Raw genomic sequence first — 23,635 nt, 5'->3', positions numbered from 1 at the left:
TGTACTCCCTAACAGAATCATTTGAGCTAATAAAAACTACCAGAAGTGACCACAACCTACTTACAGCAACTTGGTCCTCATTCAAAGAGACGCCAAAAGAAACGCAACACCAGCTGGAAACAAACGACCAAGGGAATCGGCTAAAACTGACGAAAGAAGCCATTTCCTCCATCACGGCGGCTTACAACCAAATGAAGGAACCAGAAACTGAAGAACAAAGTCAAGTATTCTTGGACCATCGCCCACTTCTAGTCCCTTACTTAGAACCCAGGCCTTTGAGAAAAGGTCAAGACCACCAACACCTGCACAAATTCAATGAGGAACTCAGGACCATGAAAGCCTCGCAAAGAAAAGCCTCAAGACGTGCTCAAAAACACCCAACTAAGGAAAACATAGCCCTTGCATCAGAACTAAAAGGCTACAAATCATGGCTGAAAAACCATCAAAGAAAGCTATATCAACACGACGCTGAGACTATGCTAAGAGCAGTCTGCGGAAGATCTTCGAAAAACTTAGTCTCTAGTCAAAAACTCAGCAGTGCTAACAGACACGACCATCTCAAACAGTGTCAGTGAGGAGAAATGGGTGGAACATTTCAACAACCTATTTAAAACCACTGGAGAAGACGAAGCGACATAACGCCGAGTGTGTCTGGTCAATCGCTTTCAACCAACCAATAATCCTGAAAAAGATTTAAAAAAACTAAAAAATTCAAGAGCTCTGGGCCCTGGCGGAATTTCAAATATCCCACTAAAACAGGACCCTGAAACCTGGGCAGCCCTGATCATGGAGGATGCCTCGAAACAAGATCTATCCCGGAAACCTGGAAAACGGCTAACATCGTCCCAATCTTTAAAAAGTGTCTGAAGAGCGAACCAAAGAACTATAGGCTGATAGCCTTATTGGATCTCATAGGGAAGCTATTCGGATCACCGATTCTGGACGACCTGCAAGAGTGGCAGAAAGAAGCTAAAACAGTAGACACGTTCCAATCTGGATTCGAAAAGAACATGGGAACATCTATTAACATCATGATGATCAACATCTTAAAGGCAAGAGCTTGGGAAGGGAAGCTAACAACATTCATAGCTTCCATAGACTTGGTGCAAGCTTTCGATCGGGTAAGCAGAAAAAGACTGGAAGAAACTAGAAAGATCAAAATGCCCTCCTTCCATCACCAATTAGAGCCCTACACAGTGAAACCTTGGTGCGAGTGCGACTAAATGCGGCCGGCCTGTTGTCAAAATCAAGACAGCAAGAGGTGTCAAACAGGGTTGCCCCTTGCCCCCGCACTGTTTAAATCTTATATGGCCAACATTGTGGATTCGGAAAACTATACTCGTTCCTTCGCTCCTACAATAGGAGAATCCAAGGTCACAAGGCACCTCTACGCCGACGACAATCATGTTGGACCAAACTGCCATCGGTCTACAACGCCAATTAGACAGCCTCTCAGCCTATTTTAAAAAAAAACTATTTGGACATCAATACAAACAAAACGAAGATTATGATCATCAAAAAGTCAAAAACATCCACAAAAAACACCACAGGTTCATTAACTCAAAAACTGGAAACGGTAGAAAGCTTCACATACCTCGGGGTTAAAATCTGCCGCAGTAAAATTGAAATTTCCATGCAGGAACATCTTTTCGCAAGGACAAAAACTCTTGCAGCCCAAGCCTTGACTCTGGACAGAAAGTATGGTACATTTTCGCTACTCCCAGTGATAAACTTTTTCAGAACACAAGCCATGCCAGCGATAACATACGGAGCCGAGGCAATGTTACAACTTCCAGCTACATTATGGGACACACTTGAGGGCCTATTATGGCGCAAAGTACTGAAGCTGCCAAACTCGACACCAATAGCAGTAATCATACGCGAGCTGAGTCTTTCATCAATGAAATATGTGATCGAGAGAAATAGTATCCTATTTTTGTGAAAAATATTGAGAATGCAGCGTCTGCAAATTCTAGACATTATCTACAGAGAAATGACTAGTGAAAAGACCCAGATGCTGACTGCTTGGTACAGAAACCAACTCGAACTGGCAGAAAAAAAATCGGATGCTGAGATTGGGAAATTGAAAGAATTCCAGACAAAATTAAGGACAGACTGAAAACCCAAGATTGGACCGAAACACTTGATAAAGCAAGTGAATACACATCCTCGTAACATCTGGCATTCAACACTCAAAAAATAGATGAGGTGAGAACTTATCTAAAGAAATCTCTGAATAAACATCTTCGAACAATCTTGTTAAGAGCACGTCCGAAAGACGAACAAAGTCTTACATTTCCGAAAAAGCAAGCCGAAGACATCTGTCGCTATTGTTCGGGGACATAACATCGAGACAGTACGTCATCTTCTGCTCTGCCCAGGAACAGACAAATTAAGAACAACCTACCTCCGACCGCACAGACTAAAACATCAGACGACAACTGACGAAGTCTGGTGGAACCAAATAATGAGCGGGGATTCCACATCTCAATAGCAACAGCAAAATGTTTGTATAGCTTGGACCTGGATGGAAAGGCTTTAGACCAAATATCACATGGAGAGTACAAAGCGGCTTGAAGACAAGGTCTCTCTCTCGCTCAGTAAAGAATGAGAAAAAGACACTACAAAACAAAAACCTGCCCAAGTTTAAATTGTTAACCACGATTAAACACAAAAAAAACAAACAACAAAAAGTATAGGAGGGCCACTTTAATAACCTTCATCCACCTGCCAACAGCAAGACGGACTGGACCTCCATAAAACAGCATGCTTGGCCCATAGCCTTTTCTGTGCAGGATATTATGTATCAAATTCAAAAAGGAAGCTCGAGAGCAGCTGAGCCAAACCGTCGTTCAGATGCACTATTCAAGGGAAACCCTGAATTCTGGGCAAGGGCCTCATCTATACTGTTTGCAGTGATCATTCACACAAGGTGTATAACGCCCTCGTGGCATTTTTCCTATGTGATCCCGATATTTAAATGGGGGGAGAGGAAAGACCCACAAAACTATCGCCCGATCGCTATGAGGGAAGCAGATTCCAAAATCTTCGCAGAACTTGTCCTGCAAAGACTAGAGGAATCGTCATCTAGATACTATTCTCTCAACACAGCAACTGAGGTTTATAAAGGGGGTGGGGACGGATGCGGGGGGCTTACTTGTGTCCTTACTTCAGGAAAAGGCCTGGAAGGGAGGGATGACACCTATTTACATGGCAGCAATGGATTTGTCCATGGCCTTTGATTTAGTTGACAGATCTAGGTTGTGGACAAAAATTAATAATTTGTGGATGCCTGGAGAAATGTTATCAATCCCTATCCATCTTCACAAACATTCTCAGACACAAGTTTGATTAAATATAGAGGGCCAGCTATCCCATCCTCTAAAAATCTTTAATGGATTACGGCAGGGTTGCTTTTTTGCTCCGGCTATTTTTAATCACTATGTATCCGACTCGGGTAAAATCCTGGATGGGGGTTCCTTTGTGCCACCGACTGTACAAGTGTCGAAATTGGCGTGGTGTGCCTACGCCGATTTCCTCATCGACCACACTCGAATGTCTTCAAGACTTGATTGCGGCCTTTTTTCATATATACTACACTAAATGGTTGAAGGATAAACTCTAAAAAACAATAATAATGAGATTGAGCAACAGGAAGATACCGATCGGGTACGCATGGGTTTTAAACTATGAAAAGCTAACCATAAAATGTACAATGAAATACTTGGGTTTTCCCATATTCAATAATCATACGAAATTTCAGTATCAGCAGTATTTGTACGAGAAGGTCTGCAGTAAAGTGACACTCCCTCAGTCTAGTCCTACATCTCTATAATTCTAAGGTCATCACAAAAATAACTTATGGCCTAGAACTATATCCTGGTTGGTTGATGGAGGGGCTGCACAAGACCGAATCATTAATATGTAAAACAATCCTGTATTGTCTGGCAAAATCAGTACCTATTGTCGCCATAAGGTACGAGTTGGACCTGCAATCGCTGACCAGTATAGTGGAGCGGTGCAGAATATCCATGTTTGGAAAGATGCTCCTAAATACAGCAAACACTCTATATGAACGGATGGGAATTGCCTCAGAAATGGGAATCCGGAGGCACTGACCTTGTCAACTTTACAGATATCCTGTACACATAAAATGGACAAAATAGGTCTAAACAAAGCAACACTTAATCCAGTACGAGTAAAAACATGTTAAGGAACTTTGACTGGGCCAAAACCATGGAAAGGGTGAGGAATTCTAAATTTTGTTATCAGTTAATATCCCACTATAAAATATTGGGGTTCCCAGAATCTTACCTGGTTAGGTTTCCCAATAAGAACTGGTGTCCTGGATATATGAGGTTTAGTTTTAACGTCCTGCCGACTAGCGAGATACTCGAAATAAGAGGGCAATTGAGTGGTAGTCTCACTATGTAGATTTTTTAAAAGTGGAGAAGACAAAGAAAGCCTCAGGCATTTGTTGTTAACCTGTGTAGCTCTTAAATCTAATTGTATAGACCACTTTAAAAAAATTGTAAATAACGTGGTCAGAGTTGATCTTGATCATCTGTGGTGGGACATGCTCCATGGCACAACAGTGGCCCTAAAAATTGGGGTGGTTAGACATCTATGCGACATCTGTGGACTTACACAAGTTAACCAAGGAACTTTGTTAATCATACAGTGGCCTCTTAGAGAGCAAACAATATCTGATACTGAAACTGATTAAATGTAATCTATTACCTAATTCGTATAGTAGTAGATGACGTAAAGCAGATTTAGTGTGGCTGTGATGTTACAGAGGATTAATGGAGCAAAATAATTCACACTAAAATCAAATCTTGTTTACCCTACAATGGCACTATTATGGCAATTTTATGTAATTTGAAACTAACATTTGTCACTGGAATTGGAAATTGTAACAACTCTTGACCACATGAAACTATGTAGCGTAGCCTTGAGGAAAACTCTCTGCGATTAAATGAATAGAGTTAACTTAACACAAGTACCAGAGGAGGACCCACATTAATTTTGGAGGAGAGTTACACCTTATGACATGTTGTAATGCGAGTTTTAGTAATTGGCTCGGTAGTAATCAAAGAATGATGTTCCAATATACACAGAACCTGACAAAGGATTCTGACTTTTAGACAGAATGTACCATGTGTAAAGTGCAAAGTGCAAAGGTATGACTATGATGTTTTTGTCAATCTATACATTTAACATGGATTCAGCTGTATCATGACACCAATTGTAACTTCGTAAATATTTTATTCTATTCTGCTTTGTAAAGATTTAAAATAAACCATATACAAAAAAACAAAAATTAGATGTCTGGCCATATTTATTTTTGAGAGCTCTGTTATTAGGCAGATATTACAGTGCCCTGCAAATTAGGGGTCTCTACTACAGTAATACTTTAGGAAGCACATCATCTTAAGACGCTCTTGTAATTTCTTTGCTTGGCTTGAGGACCCCCACCTAGGGTCGTCCCTTCATTCAGCATCATCTTGTGTAGGCCTGTTCTCTGGCTTACCTTTATTCACAGAAGCTAATGTAAGGTGGCCAAAACATTTACTGCCTTTCCAAGTAGTAGTTTCCCTGTGTATCCACGTATCTATGGGAAGCTCGCCTGCTTCCTCCTGGTCTTCCATCTCTCCCCCCCCACCCCCATCTGCCATCTGCTACTAACGCGCTCTAATTTATAGTCCTTGGGGGTTCTTGGAGTTTGCCTCAGCCTTTGGAATTGGCTGGCGCTGCAGTGGGTGTATTTTCAGACTTTGGATTTGCTCAGGGTTTGAGTCCCCCCCCCCCGCGAAATTAATTTCTAAATGTGCTTGATTGATTGGTTGCCACCATATTGAAATTCTTTACCAGGTGATTCAGATGTCTGCAGACTTCAGTGACTGCTGGGGGGAACCCCACACTGCTTCCTTGGTCTTCCACATTAAACTGCACTTGCAGTTTACTTCTCTGCTGTGCGCTCCTTGCGTTTGTTTTCTGCATGCTATGCCATTCGAAGAGCGCCTGGCGTGCACAATGTCTAAAGGTTTCTCTGTGGGGAGTCTGTACCATATTCTGCTATGGATACTCTGGGTACTAAAGAACCCTTACCATCATCTCAGTGTGTACAAGTTTTGAATTGTGTCTCTCCCAGGACTCCGTGGGGTTGTCTTGCTGAGTGGCTTTTGAGAAAACTTCTTCCCTTCGAATGCAACGGCATTGTGGGTGTGGAAACCTACAGGATCCTACTCCTTCTGCCCTCTCGGAAACCCATCAGCGGACAGATCAACCCAGTTACTTTCGGCTCCCTCCAACCCATTCTAGAATGGGCCATTCACTCAACTCACCCCACCCCACCTCTGTCTATGCGGGTGATGATTTAAATAATATATTGTAGACTATACAATTTTGGGAATCGGTTGCAATTATTATGAAAAGGGACTTTGGATGCAATGTATTGCATAGGATGAATATCGTATGAGAAACAAATTAAATATGTACTATTGAGAAATGGTAATTTTAAGAAAAGGGTAAGTACACAACTGAATATAGAAAAAATCTAGAGCGCAATAAACGGCTGAACAAGAATTACAGGTGATGAAACTGCAACAGGTTACTGTATCTCACTCGAGAAATTGCATTTACGTCAGCGTCCGCTATTTACAATGCGGCTATCCTTTCTGCAAAAAAGATACCAATAATTCCAGAATCCACAGTGCCAAATCCAGTACTAAGGAACTCTTCAGCATCCTAAAAGAGCTCGAATCCCCAGCACCGCCCACACAAGACTGCATCAAAGACGCAGAATGGTGCACAAAAACCCAGCAAGCCCTTGCAGATAAAATCAATCTACTCCAACATAAGACGGAAGCTAAAAAGACAAGCCTCACTAACGGCTCCCAGTCCGTCCCCGACCCAGCGAAAACCCCACATTCTTGCACACCCTTCACCTTCTCACAAGTAACTTCAAAGGAAGTTGAAGACATCATAAAAAGCCTGAAATCATCCCACTGCCAAGGGATATCTGCCCAGCCACTATCATTAAAGAGGGAGCTAAAAACCTAGCCCCCTTCATCACCACTCTGATAAATTCCTCATGCTCTTCCAATCAAGTACCCAACAACCTCAAGGAAGCTTGGGTTATGCTTCTATTAAAAAAAAAAAACACCTTGATCCAAATGTCCCTACAAACTATAGACCCATCACCACCGTCCCGTTCCTTCTAAAAATCCTGGACTGAGTGGCTTACCTGCAAATTCAGAAGCACCTAAATGAGAATGAACTCTTAGGATTTAGACAATCAGGCTTCAGACCCAGACATGGAACCGAGACAGCCCTTCTAGACCTCAAGATTTAAACGTATGAGGTGAAGGACAAAGGTAAGCTAGCGATCCTCCTACTCAGACTTATCTGCGGCCTTCGACCTCGTCCACCACCAAATTCTCTCCAAGCACCTTAACACAGCTGCAGCATTTTCCACGAACGCTTCAGACTAGGTTAAATCTAACAAATTGGACCACCAGAGTCTTCTCCCCTTCAGCCTCAGCAGACCCCCACACTTATACTCTGTGGTGTCCCTCAGGGATCTTGTGTGTCACCCACATTATACAATATATTTACAAAGCTACTTTTCGACCGTTTGGACAACTTGGGTGTCATCTACACCAACTATGCAGATGACACTCAAGTCCTCATCCCCCCTCACTGGCTGTTACGACCATGACTCTAAACTACTGAACGATATTTATCTCGAAATCCAAGCGTGGATGGCCACCAACAGTCTATGCCTCAGTGACGATAAGACTGAGTTAATGATCATGGCACTCAGGCACGATTGAACAAACATAACACCAGGTACTCATCTTTCGTCATTGACAGCAATATAATCAACGTATCTAAAGAGATAAAAACATCTACTTTGATTCAACACTTTGTCAAAAAACAGTTCAGCAGTGTGGCGTCTTCCACGGCCTACACAAACTTATCTACAGTTGTAAATGTTACTCATCTACAAACACTGCCTAACACTTGTAAACTGGACTACTGCAACACACTATTCCTAGGTTCCTCTGAACACAATCTAAATAGACTCCAGAATAACTCTGAGAGCAGCACTTCGTCTTCCCAGATCCTGCCATATATCCATTCAATGACACGTCGCCAACTGGTTGCCCATCCGTGACAGAATCACACTATGCACCTTGGCCATCACGCACAAATGCCTCACAAATTCAGCCCCAAAATACCTGTCTGACAAAATTTGTAAACGCCAACCCGCACGTGGTACCAGATCATGTCACTCCCACTACCAGGTGGTACCAAGATTTAATCAGCCGGAGGAGCCAGCTTCCCAGTCCAAGCTGCCAAACTATGGAATTCCATTCCCATCCCTCTTAGACAGGAACCCTCCTTCCTCACCTTCAAAGCCAAAATAAAAAATTGGCTGAGCAACAAGCCTTCACACTAAGATGTCACCATTATGTTATCTGACCACTGCCTATTTATGTGACTGTTCACTGTCTCTTGATTGGTTATACTATTGTACATTATCTTTTTCTATCTGACCCTTCTGTATCTAGGATCCCACTTGTTGTCTCCACACTTGATTGTAATGTGCCATTCTTACTATGTATGTAACATCTACGTTTTTCAAGCGCCCAGTTACCTCAGGGTTTGGTGCGCAATAAAAATAAACAAATACAAAAATAAAAACACAAAAAGTGGAGGGATTGGAGTAGGAATTGTGGTTGAAGACTCAATGGGGAGGAATTACCAGGTTACTCACCGTAGTGACCACCTTACTCCTAGTCCATAGTCCCCTTTCCTCCATACTTTTGGGGGACATATCTCACGGAGCACTTTGTAAAAAGCATCCACATTTTTCCAAAAATGTGTCCTTCCTCTATTTCCTGCGCGGGGCCCGGCACGCGGCCGTAAACCCGCCCACCTTGGCTCCGCCTCGCGCATCGCCCCTCAGTCCTTTTCTTTGCCAGGTCAGAGACCCGTTACCAATAACAGAGGAACCTTATTAGAGGGGACGGCGGGTGGGCGTATGGAGGAAAGGGGACTATGGACTAGGAGTAAGGTGGTCACTACGGTGAGTAACCTGGTAATACTCCTACGTCCCATCCCCTTTCCTCCATACTTGTGGGAGATTCCCAAGCACTCCTTACAGGAACTACGGGTGGATGGAAATACCCCTTACTGAAAAAGGTTCTTCAGCACAGCCTGACTAAACTGAGCATCAGCTCTAGAAATCATATCGAGACAGTAATGCTTACAAAAAGCAGATGGAGAGGCCCAAGTAGCTGCCCTAACGATGGACTCCCAGGGAAAATACTTCTGAAAAGCAACCGCAGCTGCCTTGCCCCGCACCAGGTGTGCATGAATACCTTTAGGAGGTTGCAGCTTTTGGATAGTGAAAGACTCCGTGATGCAGGCGGCAATCCACCTGGAAATAGTTGCCTTAGACGCCTGCTTGCCTTGAGGGTTGCCGAAAGTCACAAAAAGTTGAGAAGAACTTCTAAGCTCAGAAGTCCTATCCAGGTAGAACTTAAGAGCTCTTCGGACATCAAGACAGTGTAGAACCCTCTCCGCCTCAGAGGCGGGGTTCGGAAAAAAGACCAATAGGGAGATCGATTGATTCAAATGGAATTCGGTCACTACCTTCGGCAGAAAAGACGGATTAGTTCGAAGGACTACCTTGTCCTTGTGAAAGACCAAGAAAGGATGCTCCACCGACAATGCCTCGAGCTCACTCACTCTCCTTGCCGATGTGACAGTGACCAAAAAGGACACTTTCCAAGACAAGTACTTGAGGTCCACAGTAGCCATTGGCTCAAAGGGTTTATGGCATAGCGCCGTCAGGACAACATTCAGGTCCCATGGCGGGTGCGGATTACGAACTGGAGGGTAAAGGCGTAAAACCAGTGAAATGCCTCTTTACCACTGGGTTAGTCAGAGAAAACGACACTGATCCATAGAAAGTTAAGCGCAGACCGCTGAAAGGTAAGTCCTGCATGACAGAACATGAACCCCTGACTCTGCTAGGGAAGACACGAAGGACAACACCGTGTCAATCGTGGCCCCCCTTGGATCCAATTTCTTCTCTAGACACCAATGACAGAACCTGAGCCATTTCCTCTTGTACTGAGATCTGGTCGAGGGTTTTCTGGCTGCCTGGATAATACGCATGTTTTCCGCAGACAAATTCAGATGCTCTAAAGACCTGAACTCAGGCACCATGCCGCCAAGCTGAGCGATTGTGGTGAGGGGTGCCACAGCTGCTGCTCCCCCTGGTGGAGAAGATCGGGAGTTACCGGTAACCTGATCGGCAGATAAACCGACAGGTGTTGGAGTTCTGAGAATCAAAACCTGGCCGGCCACCACAGGGCTATCAGTAGAAGAGAACAGTTCACTGAGTTCAACTTCCAAATTGCCCGGTGAACTAGAGGCAGAGCCGGGAAGGCGTAAGCTCTCATGTTGTGCCATGGAATCTCTAGAGCATCCCCCAGAGAGGAGGCTCCCAGCCCCCCTCTGGAGGCATACAGAGGAAGCTTCTTGTTCGCCGCCGTCGCGAAGAGGTCCACCTGCGGTGTGCCCCAGCGCGAGAAAATCCCCGAGAGGACCTCCGCCTTCAACTCCCACTCGTAGCTGACCACTGTCCGCCAGCTGAGGGCATCTGCTGTGACATTCAGCTGGCCCGGGATGTGCACTGCAAGCAGCCAGACACCATGAAGCACGGCCCACTCCCAAATCTGGATGGACAGGTCCACGAGGGGTGGGGGGGGGACTTCGTTCACCCCTGCTTGTTGATGTAATACATTGACACCACATTGTCCGTTCTTATGCGGACCACTTTGTTGACAATGACCGGTCTGAACGCCCTGAGCGCCAAGAAAATCGCCAGAAGCTCCAAATGATTTATGTGCAGTAGCTTGTCCAGAGGGGACCAGAGGTCCAAGACCCGAAGGAGATCTAACGTCGCACCCCACCCGAGGAGGGAGGAGTCCGTCGTGATCGTCACCATAGGGACCGGGTCCTGAAACCCTGCGCCCCCAGACAGATTGCTGAGAGAGGACCACCAGTCCAGGTCCACTCTCATGGAATCCGCAATCATTATCCGCATGGAGTCTGGGACCACTGCCTGACGCCATGAATTCCGAAGGGCCATCTGGGTCCGTCTCATTTTGAGACGAGCAAGAGGAAGAGCCAGCACACATGAGGCCATGAGGCCCAGAAGCCTCGAACCACCAGGCCGACATACTCTCCGACTGTGCAAACATCTGACACGTGGCCAACAGATCCGCCATTCTGCCCCCGGTCAGGTATACTCTGCAGTCGATCATGTTCCAACGAAAACCCAGAAAAATCAGGTCCTGAGAGACCGTCATGGAGGATTTCCGCCAGTTCACCGACAGCCCAAGATGGAACAGGAGCTGAAGGAGAGACTGGAGGTTGCCCGCTGCCGCCAGCGGACAAGGGCTGCGTAAAAGCTAATCGTCCAAATAAGGATACAGATGGGTACCCTGAAGACGAAGATAGGGCGCAATCACCGACATCATCTTCGTGAAGACACGCAGCACCGAGCTGAGGCCAAAAGGAAGCACCCGAAACTGGAAGTGCTCCTCTCCCAAAGAGAAAAAGAGGTACCTCCTGTGTGGAGCCCAAATCAGGATATACATGTACGCGTCCTGAAGATCCACTACGCTGAGCCAGTCGCCCATCTGCAAAGAGGAGCGTATCTGGCTGGGCGTGATCATCTTGAATTTCTCTTGGGGTAGAAAGAGGTTGAACTGGGAAAGGTCTAGGATGGTGCACAGGCCAGCCTGGTTGGGTTTGGGCACCGTAAACAGCCGGGAGTAGAAGCCCTCCCCTCGCTCCCCTAAGGGAACCGGTTCTACAGCCCTGAGGTCCAAGAGTTTCTGAACCTTGGTGTTGAGGGTGGGCGAGCCCAAGGGCTGAAAAGGAGGGTTGAGGGGCGGGGTAGGGGGTAAAGGTAAGTGGAAGCCCGCCCGAGCAACTGACAAGACCCATCTGTCTTCTGTGATGGTCTGCCACGCCTCCCAATGAGACGCAATGCGCCCTTCCACCGGGGTCTCGTGCAAGCGCGGAAAACCCTCATTTGGCAGGTTTATCGGTGGTGGTGCCACCTGAACCTGATGAGGCTGAGGAGCGGGAGAAATACAGCGTACGCTGTTCTCTATGGCGGTTATTCCCCACAGGAGTATCCACTCTGCAATTCTTGAAGGTCGAGGAATCCCCTAAAACCAGAGGAAGGTCGCCCTTGCGACAACGGCCTTTGAGTCTTGAAGGGAGGTTTAACCAGAACAGACAATGATTTAGCCGTCTGAATGCCATCCTTGGTTTTGGTGAGCTCTACATCAGTAGAAGAATGAAAAAGCTCCTTACCATCGAATGGAAGGTCCAATACTTTGTCTTGCACTTCCTTCGAAAACTTAGTGGCATGCAACCACGCTTGCCTCGAGGTATCAACCCCGAGCATCATGCCCCGAGCCGAGGTGTCTACGTGATGAGCAAAAGCCTCCAGGAGATCCTGGGCCAAGACCCTGGCATCGGAAAGGCCACCTCGGAAGTCTTCCAACTTCTCGACCGGATTATGCTCCTCAAACTCCGACAGACCTTTCCACATCCGCATGTTAGCTCCCGCCAAAATCAATTCGCCATTGGCCTGCCTGAGCTGCAAGGCCGAATTGGCAAAGATCTTCCTCCCTAGGAGTCCAGGAGCTTGTCCTCCTTTCCCAAAACCTGAGTAGCCGTCGCGGAAGAGGATGCTGCAGGTCTGGACTGCAACGTGGCCGCAGCCACCATTGTGGAGGAGGGAGGTGGACAAGACAAGGCCACTTCCTCCGAAGAGTGCAGCCTGTACCTCGCGTCAATCTTTTTATTGACAAAAAGTCCTGAGTGTGGCTTCTCCCAGACTCTTCGGACCTCGGCCAAAACATCCTTCTGCAGGAAAAGGCTGGTACGCTCCAAAGGAGACAGGGTGAACGCCCCAGAAAGCATGCCCTCCTGTGGAGCAGGTGCCTCGGGAACTGGAACATCTTGTAACGCTCACCTGAACTTTGCGGGAACCTTCTGGAACTCCAACTGACTTCTACCTTCCTGGGAACTAGACACGGAATTTGTGAAGAAAATAACAATTTTCCCTTCCTTAGTTTTCTCTTGTTAAATAGGAGGAACAGACTGGTAACTATGGGACCAGCAATAGCTCACCTTGGTATTTAATTTGTTGAGCTCTCCATCCTGTTCTATACAGGGGCGCAAGTCCTGAAGATGGGACACAGGAGAATGGTTTCTTTTATAAGGGGCTAAATGGGCACTTATGGAGAGCAATTATCACTGGGAAAGAAGGAAATGACAGAAACCCTATCCTAATTAGACCCTAAAAGGGGCAATATGCTGTGGTGAGATGAGTGTGTAAAATTACAGAAAAAAGAGCTGTGAAGAACTTCCTAACTACAATGCGTGACGGAATAGTAAACCCCTAAAAACAAGTAGAAGGGTCAAAGAACTACTCGGTCGGAAACATGGAAGCACCTTATGACTTTGCGTAATATGAACATGAGTGTGACCAAAAATATCTGACTAGAAACAAGCTTCCAAGGCAAACTTCACAGAAAGGGCACGAACCCGCTAATAACAAAAGCGTGAGGGATTCTAATAACATTTATACACAATTCAATGTATCTGATAAGGCAACAAAAACAAAGCAAATGCATTCGCACATCACTGGGAGTACTTGCGTGAGAGAAAACTGCCACGGACTGTGAGGTGAGGAGACCGCTATGACAGGACTCCGGACTATGGACTGTGACGCAGCCGGAACAACTGCAAACTGGAACATACAGGAAGGGAACTAATATCTAGTAAATGTTACTCATGGAATGAACGGAAATCATCTGTGGACAAGAAATATTGAGCTGTGACAGGAAGCGGAGGTACGCGGCGAGCGTTCCATCTGAACTCAGACAACGGCGCGAAGCGCGAGCCTCCTGATGGGCGGGGCTTAAATAGCCGGCACATGAAAACAACTAGACCCGCTAGCTAACTGACCCAGAGGCACCACCTAGCGGCCATTAACGAAACTCCAACCAACCATTAACATGGGGAATTAGAATCAATAACCAGCTAGGGCAAATGAGTTCCTTATGAACCTGCATCTCTTAGGACTAGTATGGGAAAACTAACCTGTGGTCATGACACATCTAAGAAATTCATGTCCAGTACCCGGTCATGAAAAGCTCTAACAGAGCGGGGAAGGTCCTCGTTGTCCTGCTCGCCTTGAGGGTTATCTGACAGGTCAGGATCCTGCTGAACTGTGTCAGGCACTGCCTTGTCCACTGGGGACAACGGTGGCAAAGGCAGAAGAGCAGGGGCAGGCACCACTGGCAAAGGAGGCGCCGGCAGAACCACCAGAGGAACGGGTGGAGCCGGGGGCGCTGGTGGACAAATTTCCTTAAGAAGCCCTTTGAAATACTCCCTCATGGGGTCTGTGCGCATAAGCGCTTGAAATTTACCGAAAAAAGCGTCCTCAGGAGATTGCTTCGGAACCTGAGGAGGCCTCTAATGAGGTGAACAAACCCAGGGACGTAACGGAGAAGGGTGCCACGCCGGGCCCTCCACCGACGTATCCACATAAATCAAAGGGACCGCCCCTGCAGGCAACGAAACATTGTGCTGAAGAGGCATCCGGGCATTCCAATCATAAACGGGCCGGTAAGGATACGCACAAGTGACCTTAGGTTCACCCAAAGGACCGAACCCTACACCAGGGGCCGATGGCGTAGTTGTAGGGGGTAGTACATAAAATGGCCGCCGTGGTAGTGGCGGGAACGGCCACCATTTTGTCTTCATCTGAGGGGAACTGCGGCACGTGAGGAGGTGAGGCAGGGGTCCCCTTCGATGGATCAGGGGTCTTAATTTTAGCCTTAACATAAGGAACCTCGGCAGAGCCGGTACTATGAGGCCTGGAATGTTTCTGCGACATACCAACCGCCAACTGAGCCTTAGAAGGAAGGACCTCGGCACTTCTGTTAAAAGAAGAACCTTGCTTCTTTGCCCCCTCAACAGATCTGGTATCACCACAAGAGCGGGAACGGTGAGAAACTGCATTCACCGACAGGGCCCTGCCTGGCCCCTCAGAACTGTTGGTAGCCTTAGCCTCTGTACGAGGGACCTCGGGCCTAGGCCCGGTAATAGCCGTATCGGCACGGGCCTCGAACATTCGTTCGGTAAACACAAGGCCAGCCAAGGCCTCGGGGCGCACCCCAGTCTTGTTTTTGAGGGAAGCCGAAAGAGAGGCCTCAGAGCAAGCTCTGGTACCATGTGACTCAGCAGAACTGGGTCTACACACAGCCCCCACAGGGGGGCCTCGGAAGTTACTCCAGTGTACACAGGCCCCTAACGGAGACCCTCAGAGAAAACTCCGGTAGAATTATTAGGCCCGACAGGCACCTCAGGGCGAACCCCGGTGACAGAGCGATCAACGCCCCTCCCGGCTCGAGAGGAACCCGGGAAGGTATCCCCCGGCCGGGGTGCTCTGAAAAGTAAAGAACTTACCGGGCATTTCTTCTTCTCGTCGATGAATGCCTGAAAATGAGATGGGAGTGCGTCGGAACACCTCCTCCCACCGTTCCAACCGACGTTGAATAGCCCGGACCGAAAAGGAGTCACAGTAAAAACAGGAGTCCCAACGGTGTTCCAGACCCAAACACTCTAAACAAAGAGGATGGGGATCCACCCTCGCGAAGCGACGATGACACGAAGAACAGTCTGGAAAGTCTAATTTAAAAGACAGACAAACTAGAAGACGAACGCTAGCGAGAGCCAGAGAGGAAAACAGGGAAGAAAATCCTCCGAGGATGCAAGTGCGTCCGGCCCCGATCGAGCGGAGAAAAGGACTGAGGGGCGAAGTGCGGGGCGGAGCCAAGGTGGGCAGGGTTACAGCCACGTGCCAGGCCCCGCGCAGGAAAGAGAGGAAGGACACATTTTTGGAAAAATGTGGATGCTTTTTACAAAGTGCTCCAGTCCCGTCCCACAGGACGGAGAGATGTCCCCCACAAGTATGGAGGAAAGGGGACGGGACGTATGAGTAATCAATAATATGAGGCGATAATGGTATTTACTTGCTTTTATCAATATTCGAGATTGAGGGATTCACAATTTAAATTCAGGACATGTCACAACTATATACCTCTTAAACCATGCAACAGACAAGTTACCAACATTTACTAATTTAAGAATGGAAACTGACAAATTTCTACTTACCGGTATTCTCTGGAAACACTGGTTCTATGCCAACACCATGATCTGAAGGTGAAGCTATCTGAACTGGATCTCTGAGGTAGATTCCACGATTGCTTCCAACAGTAACAGTAAAGCCTACATTACTGGTAGGCAATGAATTATGAATGAGGTAGTCATAAGCTTTATCAACCTATTAAGATAGAAATCCCAACTTAAAATGTGTCAATACAAGCAGAGTGGTAATCAAAATAATATTGTTGAAAGATGTAAAAAAAAAAAAAGAAATCGGTCAAATCAGGAAAATAGCTGGATAGAACCAAACCAATGTTTTTCGATACAATTGAGACAGAACACAAATAAAACACAGCCTCAATATTTGAGGAATTGGGCACTACCCCCAATGTCACAAAAAATTCAAATATTTGCAAATGTAACTTAAAAAAATATCAATTTTACAAAGATAAAGTCAAATACTTAATTTGTAATTTCAAAATAAAAAGGAACTACCACAGTAAAATCCAGACCACCAACATTGCATCATAAAGCAGCAAATATAATGCATCATTGGACCTTTAATCGTGACTTTTAAAGGATACCCAATACAGACGAGGCATATGACATGCATTACTTACCGTAAAAGCATTTCTGATGATTGTATCTGCTTAGATTCACATGCTGTGCATATGGTCCGACGTCCAGTGGTAACCGCAGAGTATTGCATCTCGTCTTTCGGGGGACCGAAAGGGGACGTCGGCATAGGTGTGTCTGAAACACTATCCCTATCGTGACGTGTGTAGTACCCAAAATCCCTCACACGCCGAGGTCCCTCCGATTGTATTTTTTCTGCCATGAGGGAGCCCAAGGCTATAGTGAGTGAGTACATGAAGAGAGAAAGTAGTAAGAAGTCTATGTTCCTTCCACCCTGAGCGGGGAGGCAGGGAGGGTGCATGTGAATCTAAGCAGATACAATCATCAGAACGGCTTTTACGGTAAGTAATGCATGTCTTCTGATGCTTTTTAATCTGCTTAGAATCACATGCTGTGCATAGATTAGCGAGCAGTACCCGGAGTTGGAGGTGGGTTGTGAGAAGGAACAGTAGAAAAAAGATGTCTTCGTACTGCTTGTCCCACCTGAGAATCAGACCTAGAATGAGTGTCTAGGCAATAGTGTTTTGTAAAGGTGTGTACAGAACTCCAGGTTGCCGCTTTGCAAATGGACTCTAAGGGAACATTTGCAATGAATGCTATGGATGCACCAGTGCCTCGAGTAGAATGTGCTCTAGGCTTGAAGGGCAGTTCTCTCTTTGCAAGAGTGAAACAGTGTGATGCATTTGACAATCCACCTTGATATTGCTGATTAAGAGACAGGGTCCCCTTCTCTACCAGCTGCCACTGAAACAAAGAATTGTTTAGTTTTCCTCAGTGGTTTGGTCCTATCCATGTAGAACATGACTGCCCTGCGCACATCTAGTGTGTGAAGGCTTCTTTCGGCCATGTTAGTAGGTCTCTGGAAGAACGTGGGTAGTTCAATTGACTGGTTCACATGGAACTTTGAAATAAATTTCGGCGCAAATCTGGGATGAGTGCGCAGAACTACTTTATCTTTGTGGACTGTAACAAAGGGGTCCAAGACCGAGAGGGCCTGTAGTTCGCTAACTCTTCTGATATAAGTGATAGCCACTAGAAAGGCTGTCTGTAAATCAGGTCTTTCAGACTAGCTTTATGCATAGGCTCAAAAGGGGGTCCCATGAGCCTAATAAAAACCACATTTAGATCCCACCCAGGGGCTGGGTGAGTGATGGGGGGATACATTCTTTTAACCCCTTCCATAAAGGCTTTAATCACAGATACTTTCCACCATGACACCTTTTGCTGTGACGTGGTGTAGGCTGACAACGCCGCTAGGTGAACCTTTAAGGAATTGAAGACTAACCCAGAGTCCAACAGATGGGTTAGATATAACACAATGTGTGAAGGCGAGCAATCGGTGGGATTGACGCCTTTGGAACTGCACCAGATGACAAAACGTTTCCATTTACTGGCATAGCAATAACGTGCGTTAGGCTTTCTTGCCTCCCTCAGAATGTCCATGCATCTTTGAGGGAGTTGCAGATGTCCAAACTCTATGACCTCAGGAGCCCGCTGCTAAATTCAGAGTTTGTGGGCATGGGCGTAGAGTCTCCCCCCTGTCCTGAGACAACATGTTGTACGGGCAGGGCAGCTTGACTGGTTGGGAGAGGGACATTTTGATCAGGTGTGCGAACCAGGGTTGCCGGGCCCACATGGGAGCCTGGTTCCTGGTGCATCTTGTGCACTATCATGTTCAGAAGGGGAGTCGGGGAAGAGGGGGGTAAGGGTAAACAAATTTCCCCGACCAGGTTATCCAGAGACCATTCCCCTTGGATTGGTTCTGGGGGTACCTGGAGGCGTAATCTGGGCATTGGGCGTTCTCCTGAGTAGCGAACAGGTCGATCTCTGGAAACCCCCATTCTGCGAAGACGTTGGATACAATGTCTTCGTGCAGACGCCATTTGTATTCTTCTGGCAGAGGAAAATCTCTGCAGAGTAGGTCTGCCAGAAGATCGAGTTCCCCTGGAACATGTTGGGATATCAGAAACATCTTGTGTTTGAGAGCCCATATCCAGATGTTTTGGGACAGCTTGGATAGCCCTGGAGAGTGAGTGCCCCCCTGAATGTTCAGGTAATACATTGCTGTTGTGCTGTTGATTAGGACCAGCACTGTCTTCCCTTGCAGTTGATCCTGAAAGGCTTTCAATGCTTTGAACACTGCCAATAGCTCCAGTAGGTTTATATGGTTGGACGCTACCTGAGGGGACCACACCCTGTGCGCTCTCTGTTGAAGCAGGTGAGCCCCCCCCCCCCACCCTGTGAGAGATGCGTCTGTCGTGAGAGTGGCTTCCACTGCAGGGGTGGTGAAGGTTTTCCCCTTCAAGAGGTTCTCCCTCGACCACAGAGAGAGAACGAGGGCTGGTGAGACAACAGATCTTCCCATTGTCCGCTGGCCTGACACCACTGGCTGTTGAGCCACTCTTGCATGGGACGCATGCGCAGCCGCGCGTGGGGGACCAAGTATATGCATGATGCCATCATTCCTAGCAAACGCACAGCTTTGCGTACCGTCACCTCCCGACTGGCTACATACTGAGGAACCTGAGAGAGCATGTTCTAAACCCTCTCGATGGAAGGGAAGACTAGACAGTCTTCCGTACGAATTAGAGCCCCCAGGAACTGTTTTACTTGGCTGGGGACTAAGCTGGATTTCTTTTCGTTGATAGAAAACCCCAGGCTGAACAGTAGGTCTGCTGTCTTTTGGGTGTTCGCAAAGCAAACGTCAAACAAGTCCCCCGTGATGAGCCAATCGTCGAGGTAAGGGAAAACGAACTGAAAGTCTGCGCAGGTGTGCTGCTGCCACTGCCAGGACCTTGGTAAACACCGTTGGCGCAAAGGCTATGCCGAAGGGGAGTACCTTGAACTGGTAGTGTTTGTCCTGAATCACGAACCTTAGGAATTTTCTGTGTGCTGGCAGCATTGAAATATGAAAGTATGCATCTTTCATATCCAATGTTGTCATGAAGTCCCCTTGTTTTAGCAATGGGATCACCTCTTGCAGTGTTGCCATGTGAAACTTCTGGGGCTTTATGAACTTGTTCGCTGGGCGCAGGTCTAGACGCATGGTGAGATCCTTTTTGGGTACAAGGAAGTATATTGAATAGATACCCTTGTTTACCTGAAGAATCGGGACGGCTTCTATGGCGTCCTTTCCCAGCAGCGCCTCCACCTCTTGGACCAGGATCTGCAGATGTTCAGATGAAAGGCGTCGATGTTTCGGCAGTCTGAACTCTGGGGGTCGGGCGAATTCCACACAGTAACCATGGGCGACCGTCTTTAATACCCACTGATCTGAAGTTATCCCCTCCCATGGTGGTGATTTCTGACCCGAGGTTGATGCACCTCTGGAATTGGAGCCTCTGCCTCTATTCTTTCCGCGCTTCTGACCCCTCTGGGGGTAGTAAGTGGGGCTTGCAGCCAGTTGAGTTGAAGTTGCCCGTGCCGAAATTATTTTAAGCAGCGCGGGCTTGTCCTCGAAAGGACCGCCGAGAATTGCTGTCCCTCAGAAGAGGGTTTTTGGGAAATTTGGTGCAGCGACTTAATAGTCTTGTGCTCCTTCTTGGCTATCTCCAACGCATCGTCTACCGCCTTCCCGAAGAGTTTGGCCTCTTCTATGGGTTGTTGATGATGGATGCCTGGGTCTCAGGCCTGAAGCCCGACGTGCGCAGCCACGCGTGTCTCTTTAGGAAAGTAGCCTGTGCGAGAGACCTGCCTGCTGTCTCTGCGGAGTCCAGGGTATTCTTTACAACATTTTGATTGGCAAGTTTGCCCTCCGAGACAATGGCGAGAAGCTTGACTCTGGTTGGTTCCGGAAACTCCTGGAGGCCTTCCTGGAGAAGGTTCAATTGGGCGTCGACGTAGCTTGCCAGTAACGTTGTGTTATTGGCAATCCGGACGGTGTAAGCCGCCGCTGACGTGACCAGTTTGCCTAAGGCATACAACCTTTTGGACCCCTGCTCTCTTGCGAGTGTTGGTCACCACCAACGAGTCTGGGATTGGGTTCACAGCCCTAGTCTGAGCGGGTGAGTAAGGAAGGAGCCAGCCGTCTCTTTACAGAGCTCAAGAGAGGGATAGACTGGCTAGCCTGAGGCTTGTCATTAATAATGTCTTCGGCGAAATCCTGTTCGGGCAAGGTTTCAAGCGTGGCAATCTTAAAGAATTCCGCTGCTTTTTTTAACATGTTGTTGAAAGCCATTTGATCATCCACCGGGGGAGCTTGTCGAACCAGTGTGGCGGGGGGAGAGTCGAGTCGAGGCAAACAATATCAGAATTGTGATCATCCTGCTGGGCGTCCTCCCAGTTGTCCGTTGCGCCTTGATGTTCCCCATAATTGTCCAGAAAAGAAGCCTCCTCTTCTGTATAGATGTCTCTATACGTGTCTTTCTGGACATCTTCTTGATAATCAGCATAGTGTTGAACATCCAGGTGTTGGGCAACTTGTGTTTGAGGGTTAGGGTCTACCCGAGCTTTTTTCGGCAGAGGTTGATCAAAAACTCTGAAAAACTGTTCCGGCCGATCCATATATCCCTCAAATTGCTCCGTGGTCCACTTGGATGACCCAAATGGACCGCTTTGAGCAGGAACCGGGTCCTCCGCCATAAGGCGTTGAGGATCTCCTCAGGGTGCTTGTGAAGGGTATCTGGCTTTCTTCGTAAGAGCCTTCGGGATCATCTTCCAAATCCGTGGAAAACCTTTCGGCGGATTGGCCCATAACTGTGGGCGAAACCGGTACTAGGCCCACCACCGTAGCAATCCTCTTGATGCTCTTACTGATAGTCACCAAATCTTCGGGAGACAATGCCTCCGATGATGGCTTCTCGGGTAGAGGCCTACTCATAGTTTTCGGGCCTGCACGGGCCTTGGAAACCTTGAAACTCGAAGTTTCTTGTTCAGAAACTTTGGCGTGTGTAGTTTGGGGAGTAGCGCCCTTGTTATGTTTGTTAAGCCCAGTCGTCATGCACTGTTGCGGATGTGGGGAAGGCTTCGGATCAAATCGATCCGATGGCGCTTAGCCTTCTTCGACGAAGTCGTCTGGGAGGGCGATTGTGTTGTGTGCTTTGTGCGGTGCGATTGTATGCCCCTGTCACCGGGTGTGGTCCCTGTAGCAAGACCGGAGTCGAGCCTGGAAGGGTCGGGGACGGGCGTGGCGGCTCTAGAACAGTCCGCCTCAAGGTCTATAACGTCCGCGTTGGACGTTTGGTCATCCGATGTACCACCGTCACTCTCGGCTGGTGTCGCGGCAGGGGAGGGAGGCTCCACGTGTGACATTCCGTACGTGGCCCACCGCTTAAACCTGCGCTCCTTAAGGGTTTAGGTTAAGGAGTTTATCGCCTAACACCACTTTAGTGCTCTAGGGGGAAACAAGCGTTACACGACGTGTGCTCGTCTTTTCCACGGATATCTGGCCCTTCACACAGGGCAGAATCTAAATGGAGTCCTTTCCATAGCAGACTGGAAGGGTGACCAGACCAAAAAGGAAAGAAGTGGAAAAGAGGAAAGACATAGCAGTATGGCAAACCCCGAGCCCTCTCCCTAATGTGTAGGCCGGCCAGAAGGCCCGACCACGTGGAGGTCCGAACGCCAGATCTTAGGTGCCGGAACCCACAGCCGTAGACGATTCCCCCGTAGTCTTCGTCGAAGATGTTCTTGATAGGCAAAGTGACTTAACGGGCATTAAACCGACAATTTGGTAAGATAAACAATGTCTCATGAAGAGCTCGGCTATAGGGCGACCAGTTATCTGAGCGGAAAAAAACAATCTGAGGGACCTCGGCGAGTGAGGGATTTTGGGTACTACACACGTCACGATAGGGATAGTGTTTCAGACATGCCTATGCCGACGTCCCCTTTCGGTCCCCCGAAAGACAAGATGCAATACTCCGCGGTTACCACTGGATGTCGGACCATATGCACAGCATGTGATTCTAAGCAGATTAACAAGCATCAGAAAAAGTATTTCATATGTCATTATCCAGAGTATTCCAAACTTGGAGACAATTTAAAATGATGCCATCCATCATTAAACATATTTGACCTGCAAGGGGGACCTCATTCACTAATTATAGGAGGAATGCTCCCACCTGAATGGGAACCACAATCTCTTACGGTCACCTTCAGATGACTGTGGGCTCAATATACAGGAGCACACCTTCCCAATAAATCATGTGCTTCCCAGGGTCTTCAGGCCCATCTCCTGGTATTCAGTCATTTTGCCACCAGTTTTTTTTCCGATGCATTTTTTTAATGAAAAAATGACAGACTCATCGGTAGGGCTAGGGAAAAAAATAGGGAAGTGAGGCAACTCTCCAAATATTTTAAAAAAAAGATCCAATTTATTTTTTTTAATGTCATTTGTCTGTATAAAACTACATCAGGGAAAAAAAAAAACGGGCGTCAAAAGAACATAGAACCCGATCTCCTAAGGTCTTCAAGTGATGGGCACTCATGTTGGCCCTTACTGAACTCATCCCTTGAGGGAACCCTTCTGCAAGTAAACTCTGAAGTTCAGGGCGATCATGAGGAATGAATACTTCAGGCAGCCCCTCTTCCTCGTCAGGTTCAAAGGCTTGACAAACTACCTCCACCAGTGGTAGGTGAGTTATGGGAATATTTTCTTCCCCTCACCTTAATTTATTCTCTCCTTTAGCCTTTGGTTTCTACTTTGGCTTTAGCTGGGCTTTAGGCTTGGCTAAGGCAGCCTTGCACTGAGACCTAGGGCATGGAGGTTCCACAGTGT

At 47.3% G+C, this 23,635-nt stretch overlaps 1 protein-coding gene across 2 annotated transcripts in view; it reads right to left on the bottom strand.

The window, feature by feature from the left end:
- TPP2 (tripeptidyl peptidase 2) overlaps nucleotides 1-23,635 on the bottom strand; it is a 1,218,153-nt gene that overhangs the window by 752,283 nt on the left and 442,235 nt on the right. For both annotated transcript variants that reach the window (XM_069637049.1, XM_069637048.1), the window contains exon 13: nucleotides 16,291-16,459. In XM_069637049.1, the coding sequence (XP_069493150.1) occupies nucleotides 16,291-16,459 (169 nt within the window). The remainder of the gene's footprint in view (nucleotides 1-16,290; nucleotides 16,460-23,635) is intronic.

Source organism: Ambystoma mexicanum, chromosome 7p, assembly GCF_040938575.1.
Source record: "Ambystoma mexicanum isolate Mex_15411 chromosome 7p, UKY_AmexF1_1, whole genome shotgun sequence".
In the NCBI taxonomy this organism is placed as follows: Eukaryota; Metazoa; Chordata; class Amphibia; order Caudata; family Ambystomatidae; genus Ambystoma; species Ambystoma mexicanum.
The sequence above is the reverse complement of the archived record's forward strand: the minus strand, read 5'-3'. Positions and strand labels throughout refer to the sequence as shown.